At 49.0% G+C, this 17,393-nt stretch overlaps 1 protein-coding gene across 1 annotated transcript in view; it reads right to left on the bottom strand.

The window, feature by feature from the left end:
* The window catches only part of TASOR2 (transcription activation suppressor family member 2), a 115,989-nt gene that overhangs the window by 80,763 nt on the left and 17,833 nt on the right, over window positions 1–17,393 (bottom strand). Inside the window, exons 6-9 of the mRNA XM_088468704.1 lie at window positions 12,266–12,338; window positions 12,091–12,165; window positions 6,268–7,002; window positions 5,428–5,631 (exon numbers count right to left, since the gene is read on the bottom strand). Of these exons, the coding sequence (XP_088324830.1) occupies window positions 5,428–5,631; window positions 6,268–7,002; window positions 12,091–12,165; window positions 12,266–12,338 (1,087 nt within the window). The remainder of the gene's footprint in view (window positions 1–5,427; window positions 5,632–6,267; window positions 7,003–12,090; window positions 12,166–12,265; window positions 12,339–17,393) is intronic.

Raw genomic sequence — 17,393 nt, 5'->3', positions numbered from 1 at the left:
ACGCCTTGGTCTTGTCCTGAGAAGGAATTGTGGGGTGGTCTGTGCCGAAAAGACAGGGCGTACCCCTGGGAGACCACTTCTCGAACCCAGGCATCCGTGGTGGTATTGTGCCAGCACTGGGCAAATAGAAGAAGTCGGCCTCCCACTCTGAGGTCCCCCAGAGGGAGGCCCGTCCCATCAGGCCGCAGGTTTATCTTCCTGCTTGGAAGAAGGGCGCCGAGCACTCCAGGCTTGCTTCTTGGGTTTAGAGGCCGTCTTACTCGCAGACTGTCTCGGGAAGGACTGACCTTTCGCCTTACCCTGAACCCGAAAGGAACGAAAAGCCGAACTCCGAACCTTAGCAGGCAGTGCCGCCGAAGGGAGGAAGGCCGACTTGGATTTAGCCAGCGTGTCCACTATTTTGTCCAAGTCCGGACCAAATAGTAATTCCCCATTGAAAGGTAAGGCCTCCAGACCCTTCTTTGAATCAGAGTCCGCTCTCCAGGACCGCAACCACAAGGATCGGCGGCCAGACACCGCTGCAGCCGATACCCGCGAGGTCAGCAGACTAGCATCTAAAGAAGCTTCACCAATGTAAGAAGCAGCGTCCCTCATTTGTCCCAACAACGCCCGCTGGACATCCGGAGCATCGTCCGGGAAGGTATCTTCCAATGCATTGGCCCACCCCTCAATGGCCTTGGCCACCCAGGAGATGGCCATGGACGGTCGGGCCACCGCCCCGGAGAGGGAGTAAATAGACTTTAAGCAAGTCTCAACTTTCCTGTCCGTGGGATCCTTCAGCGAGGATATCGACGGTAATGGTAAGGTGGCGCCCCGAGTTAAACGGGTGACATGGGAATCCACCGCCGGTGGAGTTTCCCATTTTTTACAATGTGCCTCAGGGAAGGGGTAATTAGAAGCCAACCGCTTCTGAGGAAGGAATCTCTTACTGGGCGCCTGCCAAGCTACCGCCATATGATCCGTCAACTGATCCGACAGGGGAAACACCGCAGAAGCCACCTTAGTTTTTTTGAAACTATTAAACTTCGACTTAGGAACCGATGCCTCATCCTCTATAAGAATAGCTCGCACCGCCCTAACTAGTGCTCGCACATTAATGGACGACTTGGTATCCACTTCCTGGACCGAGGCGTCCGAGTCAGTGTCATCAGGGACCTCCCCATCATCTGAGGAACCCTCTGAGTCCGATACCTGAGCAGCCCGTGTCATGAGTGGGCGTTTTGAAATCCTAGAAGGCATGTCAGTCTGCAACATTGACTGAAAAGCTGAGGAAGCGGCCGCCAAATTTTGCACGGAGTTGGAGAGCACATCCACCCAGGGTGGAGGAGTCACCATAGGGGCCTGAAAAGGTACCACAGGCTGCTGCGGCACAGGGGAAGCCTGTATATACATAGGCAACCCCGCATAGGGACCCACCGACTGAGACCCAGGAGGACTCCGCAATAACTGCGGGACACCCGGGGAATGGGGGATGGTCGGCTGGGACAACGACCTAGTAGGGAGAGCAGTCGGGACCGACAGACGGTCCGCAATAGACACCAGCACTTGAGAAAACATCGCCCACGGTGGTTCCTGCGCCAGAGAAGGTCTGGATGGGCCAGGAGCCACCTGGCATCGACTACACAGGCCATCCTGTGACAAATCCTCCCTATCTACTCCTGCAGAACAGCGTCCGCAGGAGGCCAACACCGGAGCCACTGAGCGCTCAACCTCCTCGTCTGACATGACAGAATATATTATATATCTGGCACCAGGGTAGAAGTAAAACGCACTCACCGGTGTGCTGAACAACAGCCCACAATATGGCACTGAGTAGCACACAACTGTATGTGACGGACCTCACAAATACGTGATCTATATAAGTGAGGTCAGTAGAAACGCCCCTCCCCCACACACCTGTAGGGCTTGTAGGAGAAGTAAAGGGATAGGTATAAGCTGACAGTAAGTAGAAAATAAGCACAGACAGGCAGCACTAGCAAAAGTCACATACCATGCAGGAAGATATACTCACTGCACCTTTACACTACAATCAACCTGCCCAGATTCAGTGTCTGGGAGGGCTATAGTGCTCTGTACGCTGTCCTTAATCAGGGGAGAGGTACACAGGGGGACCGGTCCGCGTGCTCCCTGAGATCTGCGCTGCCACTGGGAAAATGGCCGCTGGAGACCTCAGAGGAGGAGTGGCCGTGTAACTGCAGCTCAGCGACGCCAGACTGCGTGCTGAAAGGCGCGCTGAGCTGAGGGGAGGAGCCGCTGACAGGGAAGGCTTCCTCCCCTGGCTGGCCATAACCCCAGGGATGCTGGCTTCCCGCTTGCCCCTTTATCCCTGGTGGTCTAGTGGTCCCACGGGTTATGGGGGGGGCCCGCCGCCACTGCCAGCAGCCTCCGGTCTGTCCCCAGGACCGGAGGCTAAAGGACTGCATTTAAGGCATTCCGCGCGCCGCCGCTAGCCAGCGACGCGCGGCTTACCTGAATCCCCGGCGACTCCGGCAGCAGTCCTGGGAGGTAGACAGTACGGACTCTGCCCTCCCGCCGCGATCCCCAGATCAGTACTGGCGTCGCGGCGCCAGTCGGGGATCAGAGCGGCAGCGTGGGCGTCTGTACAGACAGCCCTTCGCTGCCGTCTGTAGTAAAAAGAGATTAAAATAAATAAAATCTAACTTAAAATAAAAAGCTTCTGGGGGCTGCTCCTGCAGCCCCCCTGCGCGGTGACCGACTCCGGCCGGGCACCAGCTTACACTGAGGTGCCTGTGGCTCGGGGGCGGGGTATAGAGGAGGACCCAAGTGCATCCTGGGAGCTAAAAGCTTAACTGTGTGGTGCCCATGGATCCTGTTCCAGCTATAATCCCAAGGTCAACCCTGTGGACCCCCTATGGACCCTGAAGTAGAAAGGGGAATTACTACTGGGGGCAATGCATAGGGGAATTACTACTGGGGACAATGCACAGGGGGACTACTGGAGCAATGCATAGGTGGTCAACTACTGGGGGCAATGCATGTGGGGGGGGACTGGACTACTACTGAGGGCAATGCATGGGGGGGCTACTACTGAGGACAATGCATAGGGGGACTAAAGGGCATTAATGTGCAGCATAACGTGTAAAGGCCGGGCATGACTGTGTGGCACATTTGTAAGGGCTATTACTGCATGGCATACTGTGTAAAGACCGGGTTTTAATGCGCGGCATAATGTTTAAAAACCGGGCATGGCTGCGTGGCAAAATGTGTAAAGTCCAGGCACTGCTGTGTGGCATAATGTATAAAGGGCATTAATGTGCGGCATCATTTGTAAGGGGTTAGGGGGGTCTGAGGGGCATATGGGGAGCTCTAAAGCATAAATTATGATGGGACCCAGAAATGGTCAGGTAGGACCCCATTTTTTATTTTTTTTAAAGTGGAGGGTCCCTGGGACCCACATATTTTGTCACTCACCGCGATCACTGAGATCTATATGGAAATAGGGTTTAGTGGCAGTTAAACCACTTAGCTGCGTCCGTTAATGTAGGAGCTGCAGTCTCCTAGGTTGCACGTGTCCAAGAAGATAAATTCTTGGGAAGGGGGGGGGGGGGGGGGGGGAGATGGCATTCTAGACGTGTAATCGCTCAAAAAGGAAGAGAAACAATTTGGGAGCAGTTCCCCTAAAGCTAGCTCAGATTGAAAAATCAATGACAGAAGCTGGCATCCCGATGTCTCCATTCCCAGCCTAGCGCGAGGTTTGATTAAGTGAACTGCCCACACCGCTGGCCTCCAGGAATCTGCCATAGATATTTTAAAACACTCCCCCCCTCCCCCCTCCCTACATCACCAGTGCTAGTAAACCAATGCAGCTTTATTAAATTAAGTGGTAGGGTAACAGCTAACACCATTACCTCCGATGCATAGTCCTGACTCCCTGGTGCCAGATTGTAAGTTGGGGATCTAAGGTAAATAACCACCTGTAACAGTAGTGGCCAAGTCACACTAGAAGCATACTGATGGTGTTGAAAAATAACCCGTTGCAGTTTCTTAATGGCCCGTCCCAGGCATCCACACACTATTATAAGATGATGCCATTGATTACCATATAGAATTGAACATTATAAAATACAGAAAATGCAGCTAAAAAAAAAAAAAAAAAAAAAAAAAAAAAAAGGGTGCTCGGCTACATTGAACACTTATTAAAAGCTCATATGTAGGAGGGGATGTAGTTATCAGACCTGCAGGCGGCATGCCGCCAATCTGAATCCCGACAGGGGAAGCCCGACACGGGACTTAAGATAGGCGTCGAAATACAGACTCCTTTCTTAATCCTAACCCCGGAATCCAGAAGGATGGCAGCCCGAACGATGCAAGTCTGTGGAGCCCTTAAGTGTTAGCCGTGGGGAGAGTGTTTGGTTTAGGCAGCATAGCTGAGTTAGGTTTTTTTAAGGGGGGGGAAGACTTTGGTTTAGGCTACAAAAGGGCAGGTTAGGATTGGGGGAGAGGGTAAGTATACTTGCCCTCACCCCTGTCGATGCCTCTGTCGGTATATTGACAGGAGGCAACCCGACAGCCGGTATTACATACAGATTCCTGTAGAACAGCCAATTGGGGTATAGAGGAGTTAAAGCGGTTATTTTAAAAGTGCTCAGGCTCCTCTCACCATTCTCTATACCCAGTCCTCCATGGAAAGGAGAAAAGGCTGTTGTTATTTTATTTACTTATCGCTAAATCCAATTCAATGGTGTTGCGTGTCACGGGCAACAGGTTATGTATCCGTCTCTCAGAGAAAAAGTACAACCGATAATAACCTTCCTACTCTGTTTACCAGTAGTAAAACACAGACACAAAATAAACCAAAGAAGACACAAAACACAACTAAAACGCAGAGTGGAACGGCTGGATTTGTGACCCCTATATAGCATTTATGCTCATACGCTGTTGGTACAAGAAAAAAATTTGGAATGTTTTATTTCAGGAGCAATGCTGGCACTTTAGCCTTTGTAAAACAATGAGTGAAACGACTTGCCCTTAAGAGAATTTTCCTCAGAGTATCCTGCAAAGATGTGAGGTAGCAGCTATACATTTCGCCAAGAAGGATAAGCGGCTTTTGTTAAGCGCGAATGAAGTTGTGACGGTGATAGTCCAAATACAATTGATATCAATTTGGTCTGGTAGTGGCTGGCTTGGCCATGTAGTAAGCAGTAGTAATTGTTGCTGGCAAGTGAAACTTCCATAAAGCGTAGGGGAATGGGTTGACCGTAAAAAATTATTTCTCAGCGTTTTAAAAAGATTATACTATACTTCACACAGTAACTAATTATGCAGGCACTAGAGGTCTTCTAGGTTTTCTGGAATTTATAACAGAATTGCAGAAATACACTTTATAGTTAATTCGATTTATGTGTTTTTTTTAACATTAATTAGATTTCCCTACAGTGCCTCTGATATGCCCCTCTTCACTTTTACCTGGTTCAGAGGCTTTCCGTTTGGGAGGTCTGTCCGGCACACGAAAAGACTCTTCAGGTGCTAATATTTTTCTTGGTTTTCTTTTCACAACTTTACTCGTAGGAGTTGTTGCTCTTAGCTCTTCTTTTCTTTTGCTTAAAACTATTTTCTGCGATGTTTTGATTTTCTCATCTTGCACAAACTCTGCCGTCAGAATTTCAGCTCCTGTCAATGCAAGATAAAACGTATTTACTAAAGATTAAAGACGTGGTAGTAACTTCGGCTGTGTGCACACTTGGAGATCTATTGCTTGTTCTATCGACAAGCGATATATCGAGAGTGCATTGGCGGGTGTGTGCATCCGATATGCCTGTGATGGACACTGTTTACAGACACATCAGGTCGGTCCTGCAACACAGACGACGAAAGATATAAGGTGCATCTGGCTGTGTGTATGGGCTATCAATTGATTGTCTGTACACTGGCTGCAGGGTCCCACCAACACTTACATCTCAACTGGGCGGGCAAATTTAAATTCCAGGAGGATTTGGAGCGAATGGAAAGTTATATGAAAGCAGAGTGGTGTGGAGAGCAGATTATATATAAACATACATGGCTAAAAATGCTATAGGCATCTCAGGCCAATAACTCATTTGTAGTGTGAGGGAACATAACCACTCGTCAGTTCCTCCAGTCACCAGGTAAGTGAATAAGTTATGAGCTTTGCGCAAGTAGGCTCCAGAGCATGTAACCTAGATGAGCTTGGTGTCACTGCAACAAGACCTGGGCCACACCATTTAAAAAGTACAAATGGTAGAAAAACTGACTAGAAAGAGAAATAAATCCCATAATATTACAAACCTCTTTTTTTCCTCTGTGGATATGGATCGATGGCAAGCTTCACAGTAGTTTTGCTTGAAGAGCCAACTTGTTTCTGATCTACAGAGAGTAGCCTTCGCCTCTTGTTTAAAGTCTGGTTCTCACCGGTTTCAGTAGAAGATGGAGCAGCTTGGTGTGCACGTTTTCTTTTGCCTCTCCTTCCTCTTCTTTTTCCACCTTTCTTCAGTCTGCGTTTATGTGAACTCTTTTCTAAGCTCTGTGAAGCATTATTTCCATGTGGGCTTTCACTGGTAGCCTTCGCTTCTATTGCCACGGGCCGCTTCGATTCTGAGGCTGCAGGATCATGCCCTACTAAATTGCCTCCAATTTTTGTACACTTGTCACTGTTACTAGTGGTTGCGGTCTCCGATAAAAGGGTGGACACTTTTATTAGTGGAACACTAAAATTTCCAGGTGATGAAAAGTAAAGCTGCAGACGAGCAAAGGCCAATTGTCCACACTTTTCAGGAACGTAATTTTCCTCACTATTAAATAGACATGGGCTGCCACTTTGCTCTGCTATCACCTCGGAGGGACTTTCACTCTCCCGTTGGAGAAATGCGTATTTTCTGAAAAAACGTTCCATCAAAGTATCGGGATAAATATTTTTGTTTTTGCGCATCTGGCTTGTTTCCATAATGGCATATTGAAGGCCTGGCAGTAGAGTAGATATTTTTAAAGAAATGTCATCTCTGATGAATTTACATTCTTCTCTCTCTATATGTACAAAACAAGTGGAATAAAAAAAAAAATGTACTTTGTCAATTAGTTGTAATGCATTTTTATTTTAGTTTTATGAGGCATATATTTGAATAAAGCATTTTGAGTTATTTTACTTGATTACATCAGCTGTTAACTTTTTGCCTTCATCTCTGCAATTTCAATAATAAGTGCTCTTGCTTTTTTTTATTTTAGACAAAAAAATTTCATATCAAGGTACCCAAGTTATTCACTAGTTTAGAGTTTCTCATGTGACCTCCTTGAAACTATGCAAGTTGAGATCATAAAATGAGAGTTATGGTAATAACTTACCTTTGTTAACTCTCTTTCTTCGAAGCCCATAGGGTCCACAGGGAGACCTTGGGGTATAGGTTGGGGAACCAAATCCGGGCACCACCCAGCTAAAGCTCTCAGCTTCCAGGATGCACTGGGTCCACTCTCCCCGTAACCCTGCCCCCCGAGCCACCTCAGTTTGTAAGTAGCCAAAGGCCGGAGGAGGAAAGAGAGAACAAAAGACTGGAGCACTCACAGAGAAGGAGACTGGAAACCGGTGACCAGTAACATAGCCCATATGAAGCCAAGTGCGTCAGGGCGGGTGCCCTGTGGACTTCGAAGAAAGAGTTAACAAAAGGTAAGTTCTTACCATAACTCATTTTCTTCTTCAGGGTCCATAGGCTCCACAGGGATACATTGGGACTGTCCCAAAGCAGTCCTTTTAAGGGTGGGGATGCTCCTGCGCTGAGAAGAGAATTCGGCGCCCAAAGGAAGAATCCTGAGAGGCAAAGGTATCTAATGCATAGAACCTTAGAAAGGTCTGGATGGAAGACCACGTGGCCACCTTGCAAGACTGAACAGTCGAGGCGCCACGACAAACCACCCACAAGGGGCCCACAAACTGAGTAGAATAAGCATTAACAGAAGTCGGAACAGGAAGGCCTTCCTGTGTGTAGGCCCCTGAGATAGTCATACGAAGCCATCTAGCCAATGTTTGTCTATTGGCAGGCCATCTTTTCTTGTGAAAACCATAGAGCACAAATAAGGAGTCAGATTTCCGTAAGGAACTGGTACGGTCCACGTAAATGCTGAGAGCACGGACCACAGTCAAAGAGGCCTCACCTGCTGAGAGGGCAGGTGACTGAAAGGCCGGTACAATAAGTTCCTGAATAAAAAAGGAATTCAGAAACCACCTTAGGAAGAAACACAGGGCGACTGCGACTCACAGCCCTGTCTTGGTGAAATATGCAGAAGAGGGAGCCACAGGAAAGCGCCCCCATTCTGATACTCTCCTGGCAGATGCAAATGCCATAAGAAAGAGTCTAAGTAAGGTCTACCGAAACTAGTGGTTCAAACAGAGGCCCCTGGAGGACCCAAATAACTACTGACAAATCCCAAGGAGCCCCAAGGGGGGACAAAGGGAGATGGAAACTAGAGAACACCCTTAGGGAAGGTCTGGATACCCGGGAGTGGAGCAGTTCTACGCCGGAACCATACTGACAATGCCGAGACCTGCACTTTCGGGGAAGCCAGGTGGAAGGCTAGACCCAATCCAGCCAGAAGGAATGGCAGGACTCTGGAAATCCTAAACACTTGAGGATCGTAGCTACTGGTAAGACACCTTAGAAATATAAATGCCACACTCTGTGGCAGATCCCAGCAGAAGCTGGCTTATGCGCTCTAAGCATCCTGATGATGACAGAGCCAGAGAATCCTTTGGACCTTAGTAGAGACGCAGTCAAAGACAGACGATCCAGGTCCGGGGAAAGGCAAGGACACTGAGACAACAGGTCCTGACGTTGAGGTAGCATGAACGGAGTGTCGATGGAGAGACTCCGAAAAACTAAGCATCAGTTACGTCTGGGTCAAGCTGGAGCCACCAGCAGGACAGTACAGCTACGCAAATTGGAAGGCACACTTCACTGACAATGAGTCTCTGAAGGCCGCTTCGGTACCTCTAGACCTGGACCCGTACACCGGCAGTTTGTGATTGTGTCGGGAGGCCATGAGGCCATCTGGGAGGCCCCATCTGGTCACTAGGAGTTGAAACACCTTTTGGTGAAAAAAACAGTCCCCGAGATGCACATCATGACGGCTGATGAAGTCCGCTTCCCAAATGAGAACTCCCGTAATGAACACTGCAGAGGATGGCCGGGAGGTGACCCTCGGCCCATGCCAGAATGTGTGACACTTCTGTCATTGCTGCCCGACTTTGAGTGCCTCCATGATGTAAGCCACTGTCGTGACGTTGTCGGGACTGAACATGTACAGGTTAGGCCAGTGTGAGGGCCGCAAATAAAAGTATGGTGGTCGCTCACATCAGCTTAATGATATAGCACAGGTGCTTGTAAAGGGCGGGGTTTACACTGAACCACAGAAAAAACGGATATTCCCTCCAGCACACTGCAGCAATATCAACAAAAATACTTGAATCCTACATGATAATAGAAATTCAGAGGTATTAGTAGCATACATTTGCAAATATATGATTAAGCGCCGGGCCAACGTCAAGGCTCGTCTATACCGGCGTCCCTAATATTAAGGAGTTCACATCTGAGGCACAAGGCACCACAAAATAATCCAGCCAAGGATCATCCCCAGGGCATCACACGAAAAAGGGAAATAGGTGATAGTGAAGTGTAAAATATAGATGTGTAAAGATAAATCAATAAGTGTTAATATAATGAGAAAGAATTAAAATTACAAAAATAATGAACAAACAAACAGAAAGGTGATGAAAAAGTATCTATGCGAATTAAGTGGTGATGCCATGAAAAAGGCCCAGCCAGAGCAACTCCGGGGGCCCCACGCCCAAACACTCACCACAAAATAATTATTGCTACCCAAGACTGGCATCCAATGTTGCTCCTCCAACATAGTAAACTGCATCTTGCATGTGAGCAACAAAAGACATCTGATCCCCAGAAGCTTCTGAGGGAATAAGTCTTCAAATGCATCAGCCCAGCTCTCTATAGCGTTAGCCAACCATGCAATAGCCATGGTTGGCCGGGCAACAGCCCCTGAAAGAGAGTACATTGATTTCAGGTTAGCGTCCACCTTCCTATCCTTAGAATCCTTCAGGGAAGGGATGGGAGGCGTAGTAGCGCTCTTTATCAAACGAGTAACATGAGAATCCACCGCAGGATGCGATTCCTATTACTTGCAATGACCCTCAGGGAATGGGTAACATGAGGCCAAACGTTTTTGTGATACCTCTAATCTGGCGATTGCCAGACCTCCGCCATGTGATCCACCCGCTGGTCAGACAGGGGGAAAACAGCCGAAGACACTTTAACTTGCTTAAACTGAGGGTAATTTGATTTAGGTGCAGGTTCGACATCCTCTATAACTAAGATGGACCTGACCGTCAGCACCAAACAGGGATATCAATACTTGATTTGGGCTCCATCTCATGATGAAAGGAATAGGAGTCAGACACATCATCCATCTCTCCCTTGTCTGACGATCTGTGTTAACCCCCAGGACACCGGCTTCCCATGCCGATATTGCTCCTGGTGGTCTAGTGGAAGCGCAGGGTAAGTGGGGCATGCGTCCACCTCAGCGCCTATGGTCTGTCCCGAGACCGGAGGCAAATGACTGCTCACACGTAGGTCACCGCAAGCGGCTACCCTCCTTACCTTGTCCCCGTAAATCCGGCCGCAGTCTGGGAAGTCCACGGGACCAGGCTACCATGGACCCCTGGGTCCCGCCAAGATCCCCAGATCAGTACTGGCGTCGCTGCGCCGGAACGGCAGCACAGACGTCCAATGGACAGTCTGTTGCTGTGCGCTCTGGAGATCGTAAAACAATCAGAAATCATAAAAATAAAATAACTTTAAATAGCTTTAGGTGACAGTTGTAGGTGCGATAACAGTGACCCGACTCCGGCCGGGCATCAACTCAAACTGAGGTGCCTCTGGCTCGGGGGGGGGAGGGGGGGTTATCGGGAGAGTGGACCCAGTGCATCCTGGGAGCTGTGCACTTTAGCTGCGTGGTGCCCGGATTTAGTTCCCCAACCTATACCCCAAGGTCTCCCTGTGGAGCCTATTGGCCCTGAAGAAGAAACTCTTTTCCTAATGTTATTGAACTCAAGAACATTCTAACATTTATCATTGAATAGTTAATTTCCTTAGAGACCCAATACAAAGCCAATCCCTGTACAGCCAATACATAAACTAATGGTGCAATCACGTGAAGAGCCAGATTTAGAGTAGAACATTATACCTCAGTACCACCTGGGTTCTAGTCACCTGGACAGTTTCCCTCAAATACTGCCTGATGTGTTCATACCAATTTAATACAGAGATTCTACCTCAGTACATATACGTTACTTACTGGTATCCCACTTAATGCTATGTAGGGACTACAGCCGTTGTTTTCATGTTGGACAAGAAGAAGCGCCTGGCAAAATATATTGCCATCTGTTCTGAATAACAGATCTGCAGCCATAGAGAAACTCTACACTAATGTGACGTGGACTGGTCAGGAAACCTAGCTTAAAACTTGCCATGGGATGTAAAAGTGGAACACTGAAATATAAAGGGCACAATGACAACACTTGCCTTCCACTAACATTATTTCAGTGGTGTATGTGCCATTGCTAAGCGTACAAATCTGCTCCACTAATTCAAATTCAGCCCGGCATGTGAGTTGGGTTGGGTACAGAATGCTGGCTCTCTGGATCCCGGCGGTCAGAATCCTGACTCCGGCATCCCAACAGGGTTAAGATACTGACACTTGCCGGTCAGTATCCTAACCCGCCCCCTCTCCCTACCCTTAACCCTCCCTCCTTGGTGCCTAAAACTAACCTTCCCCCCTAGTGCCTAAACCTAACCTCCCCCTCCCCGCATCCTAAACCTATCCCTCCTCCCTTAGTGCCTAACCCCTCCCCCTAACCCCAGTACTTATCGTCGGGATGCCGGCGGTCGGGATTCTCACAGGTGTCGGGATTCTGGCGCCGGCATCCCGACTGTTCAGATTTTGACCGGATCCCTGTGAGTTCACATGACCAATACATAAGCTTTTATACGGACTTATTAAAACATGTTACAAAACAGTCATTTCTAAATTAATAATGCAAATATTAGTTACCTCTTTCAGCCAACAACTTTGTATGAGGAAATAACAGCAAGGCATTCAGTTGGGATGAATCTCTGGCACTGGCCCCTACATAGAAAAGCAAAATGTGTGAGTGGGTATGTTTTTATTTTTAACAAAATTATGAAAATATTATTCATTATATATGGTTCCCCATGAGAGAAATTACCTTTGTTGCTCTTAAGTGCAGTAGAGGCCACCAAAATAAGGAACCCTTGGTCATTCAATACTTTGATTCCAGCCTAAAACATGATAACAATAATAAATGACTGGGAAAGAGAAGATGTTATACCTGACTACATACAATAACTACCCACAATGAGAGTGGGCAACTCTGCTTAGTGCTATAGGAGTGATACATTTAGACAGATCATCGTACAACTGGTCTAAAAAGTGTTTGCAGGTCTGAAAAGCAAAGTGAACACTTTCAAATCAAACAAAAGGTTCAACAGTTAGCAAGTTGCAATGATGGCCACGGTAGTTAAGGGGCACATCCACTAGACGATCAACTCCCTTGTCCAATCGCTAAACTATTTTCCCTTGATTTTTTTCCCTTGAAATTTTATCTTTCAGTCTGAACGATTTGCAAACTATCTTTAATAGATCAAGTGAAATGGACCTGCATGTTCAGTTGACTGACGAGACGATCAAACGACCAGCGGGAGCGCGCATCGTTGATTGTTAACGACCAAACACTTGCAAGATTTATAAACGATAACGACGTCGTTATCGTTCAATCGCCTGCTAAAATCGTGTAGTGGATGCCCCCCTTTACACTGTAATGCACAATATCAGATTGTATTGTAGAGTCTATGTACTTGCGAGTGCGGTGAGTGTGTGGTGCAGTACAATAAACTACATCCACATATTCTATAACTGGCATTGGCTTCTCTAGCATGTCACATTTTCTGTCTATTAGAAGAGGCAATATTTATTATTATTAACAAAAGGGGCAGTTCAAAACACATTTTGGGTGTCAGGGTGCCATTATGCCAACTAAAAGATAGGTGTGAATAAAGCCCTATAACCAGATACTTTCATTGTTATATTGATAGATTTGTGCTAAGGTTCGCGCTACAGGGGTAGATGTAGCACCTTTAGCTACTATACACAGGGAAGATATCCCAACCTTCCAAAAGATAAATCTTACAGAGGATAGGGGTGTAGTGTAAGCGCTTTAAGATCCTGTTCTATCACTCAAGGTTGTGATTAAACTAGTGGTGGGCAATGCATGCAATAAACATAATTCTCTCGTAATGTTAAGATATCTGTGTTGTGTCGATATAGTCCTGGTGTGAACCACCTAAAGTAGTCTGTAGGGTGGGTGTTCTTACAACAAAGTCAATCACCGGTTTGCAAAAACTCTAGGCAGTTAATTTAAACTTTGTCTCAATATAGAAAGTAATGATGAATGGTGTTCAACAGTCACTGGTATGTTGTATGACAATGTAAATAATCCTCCCTTCTCTACCTGGTATCTGCGTGTCGGTGTGTTGCCACTTCACCTCAAAGTTCACACAAAAAAAACAGGAAAATATGAGATATGGTAAAGAACTTACCCTTGTTATCTCTATTTCTACGAAGTCCATAGGGTTCCACAGGATACCGTGGGGTATAGGTGTGACGTCAGTCGCAGGGCACCAAAGAGTTAAGCTTTCAGCCTCCCAGGATGCACTAGGTCCCCCTCCTATACCCCGCCCCCGGGCCAAGGCACCTCAGTTAGTTATCAAGCCATAGGCCGGAGGAGGAGAAGGAAGAGAGAGAAAAAAGATCTGGACACATACAAGAATCACATTCTCACCAGAGGGAGACAGAAAACCGGTGACCAGAGCAAAGCCCATCTGCAGCACAGGTGCGACAGGGCGGGAGTCCTGTGGAACCCTATGGACTTCGTAGAAATAGAGATAACAAGGGTAAGTTCTTACCATATCTCATATTTTCTACTTCAGGGTCCATAGGGTATCCACAGGATACCTTGGGGATGTCCCAAAGCAGTATCCTTTAAGGGTGGGGACGCTCCTGTGCAGAAAGGAGAATCCGCCGCCCGAAGGAAGCATCCTGAGAGGCGAAGGTGTCAAACCTGTAATACCTCACGAAGGTATGGACATAAGACCACGTAGCAGCCTTGCAGATCTGAACTGCCGAGGCACCACGTCGAGCTGCCCACGAAGGACCCACAGACCTAGTGGAATGAGCCTTCAGAGAAGGAGGGACCGGTAGGCCTTCATGAAGATAAGCTTCAGAAATAGCCATACGGATCCAGGCTGCCAAAGTTTGCTTTGAAGCTGGCCAACCCTTTTTACAGAAGCCATAGAGGACACCAAAGCGTCCGACTTCCTAAACGAAGAAGTGCGGTCAACATAAGTCCTTAAGGCCCGCACAACATCCAAAGAGGCATCACCCACGGAAAGACCCGGTGAGTTAAAGGCCGGAACAACTATTTCCTCGTTAACATGAAACTGGGAAACAACTTTGGGAAGAAACTCGGGCCGAGTGCGGAGCACTGCCCTGTTCCCATGAAAAATCAAGAAAGGGAGTCTACAAGAAAGAGCCCCTAACTCAGAAACACGTCTGGCCGAAGCAACGGCCAGAAGGAAAACAGTCTTAGCTGTTAGCCATTTAATATCCACTGAGCCCAGTGGTTCAAACGGCGGTCCTTGGAGAGCCCTCAGGACCACAGCCAAATCCCAAGGCGCCACAAGTGGAACAAAGGGCGGCTGAATACGGAGAACACCTTGCATAAAGGTGCGCACATCCGGGATTGTAGCAATCCTACGGTGAAACCAGACAGATAGGGCCGAAACCTGTACCTTCAAAGAAGCAAGGCGAAGCCCATGATCTAGTCCCGCTTGCAGGAAGGCGAGAATCCGAGACAGACGAAACTCCCGCGGTGCATAACCTCTCGGTCAACACCACTGGAAGAACGTATGCCACACGCAATGGTATATCCTCGCGGAAGACGGTTTCCGAGCTCGTAACATGGTACGCACCACAGAGCTGGAAAACCCCCGGGACCTCAGCATGGCCGTCTCAACAGCCACGCCGCCAAAGACAGCCGAGTCAGGTCCGGGTGAAGACAAGGACCCTGAGACAGAAGGTCCGGTCGTAGCGGCAACCGCAGAGGACTGTCCACGGACAGACCCTGAAGGTCTGAGAACCAGTGCCGTCTGGGCCACGCGGGAGCTATCAACAGGAGCGTCCCTCCTTCCTGTTTGAATTTCCGGATTACCCGTGGAAGAAGGGAGACCGGAGGGAACAGGTATGCGAACCTGAACGTCCACCGGACGGACAGAGCATCCACCAGAGACGCCCCTTCGTCTCTTGTGCGAGACCCGTACCCCGGCAACTTGTAGTTGTGCCGGGACGCCATGAGGTCGATTTCTGGAAGACCCCACCTGTCCACCAGTAGTTGAAAAACGTCCGGGTGCAGGGACCATTCCCCTGGATGAACGTCCTGGCGACTTAGAAAGTCCGCCTCCCAATTTAGCACTCCCGGGATGAAGACCGCTGATATGGCCGGAAGATTGCGCTCCGCCCAAACCAGGATCCGAGAGACCTCTACGAGAGCCGCCCGACTGCGAGTTCCTCCTTGCCTGTTTATGTAGGCCACGGTGGTAGCATTGTCCGACTGGACCTGCACCGGGTGACCCTGGAGAAACCGCTGTGCCTGCAGGAGAGCATTGAAGACCGCACGGTTCCAAGATATTTATTGGAAGCTCCGCTTCTGTCGGCGTCCACCTGCCCTGGAACAAGTGTGGACCCGAAATTGCTCCCCAGCCCCGAAGACTGGCGTCCGTTGTCAACAGGACCCAATTTGGAACCCAGAACGGACGTCCCTTGTTGAGGTGGGTCGTCTTTAACCACCACGCAAGGGACAGGCGAACCTCCGGGGTGAGCACAATCGTCTGGAACTTCAGAGACTGAGGCAGCCCGTTCCACTTGGACAGGATCAGGTGCTGCAGAGGTCTGGAGTGAAACTGGGCGTATTCCACCATGTCGAACACCGACACCATGGAGCCCAGTAACCTCATCGCCGAGTGTAAGGACACCCGGCGGCTGTGCAGACAACTGCGCACCCTTGACTGTAAAGCAGAGATCTTGTCCTCCGTCACGAAGATCCTTTGCTGTCCCGAGTCCAATAAGGCTCCAAGATGCAGAATCCTCCGAGACGGGATTAGAGTGGACTTCTGCCAGTTGATTAGCCAGCCGTGCCGTTGCAGCAGTGCAATGGTCAGGTCCAAGTGGTGTAACAGGAGCTCTGGAGATCCTGCCACCAATAACAGGTCGTCCAAGTACGGCAACATGCGGACTCCTTGCAGCCGCAGAGAAGCCGCCATCACCTTGGTGAAAACACGTGGTGCTGTCGCCAGGCCAAAAGGTAACGCCCGAAACTGGAAGTGGTTGCTGCGGATTGCAAACCGAAGGAACTCTTGATGGCGCAAAAGAATAGGGACATGCAGGTAAGCGTCCTGTATGTCCAATGACACCATGTAGTCCCCAGGTTCCAGCGCCAGAATGATGGACCGTAGGGTCTCCATCCGAAACTTCGGGACCCGCAAAGACTTGTTGAGTGCTTTGAGGTTGAAAATCGGACGATATGACCCATTGGGTTTCTGTACCAAAAATAGATTTGAATAGAAACCCTGGCCCCTCTGGGAGAATGGAACAGGCACTATAACTCCAGCCTGGAGCATAGTGTGCAATACCTTCCGCAGCTCCGTAGCCTTGTTCCGGTCTGATGGTAGACCCGTGGTGAAGAATCGAGCCGGGGGTCTGTGCCGGAAGGAGAGGGCGTACCCGTGGGAGACCACCTCCAGAACCCAAGTGTCTGTCGTAGTGAACAACCAACACCGGGAGAACTGCAGCAGGCGGCCTCCCACCCTGGGATCCCCCAAGGGGAGACCCGGACCGTCAGGCCGCAGGCTTGTCATCTGGCTTGGGGGCCGGACGTCTGGTACTCCATGCCTGTTTCCGGGGCTTGACCGATTTCTTAGGGCCAGCCTGTCGAGGAAACGACTGTGGTTTGGGCCTGCCCTGGGCCCTAGATGACCGAAAGGACGATGGTCCAGAACCAGAAGGAGCAGCGGCCGACGGGAGACAAGCAGATTTGGCTGCCGCCAGCGTGGCCACAATCTTATCCAGATCCGGACCGAAGAGAACTTCTCCGGTAAACGGCAACGCTTCCAGACCTTTCTTGGAATCTGCGTCCGCCTTCCAGGATCGCAGCCACAAGGTGCGACGAGCAGCTACCGCTGCTGAAGAAATTCTAGACACCAGCGTACTAATGTCTAGAGCCG

The sequence above is a fragment of the Taudactylus pleione genome, unplaced genomic scaffold (genome assembly GCF_031769625.1).
Source record: "Taudactylus pleione unplaced genomic scaffold, aTauple2 ptg000086l, whole genome shotgun sequence".
In the NCBI taxonomy this organism is placed as follows: Eukaryota; Metazoa; Chordata; class Amphibia; order Anura; family Myobatrachidae; genus Taudactylus; species Taudactylus pleione.
Note: the sequence above shows the minus strand (reverse complement) of the source record. Positions and strands in the feature narration are given on the sequence as shown.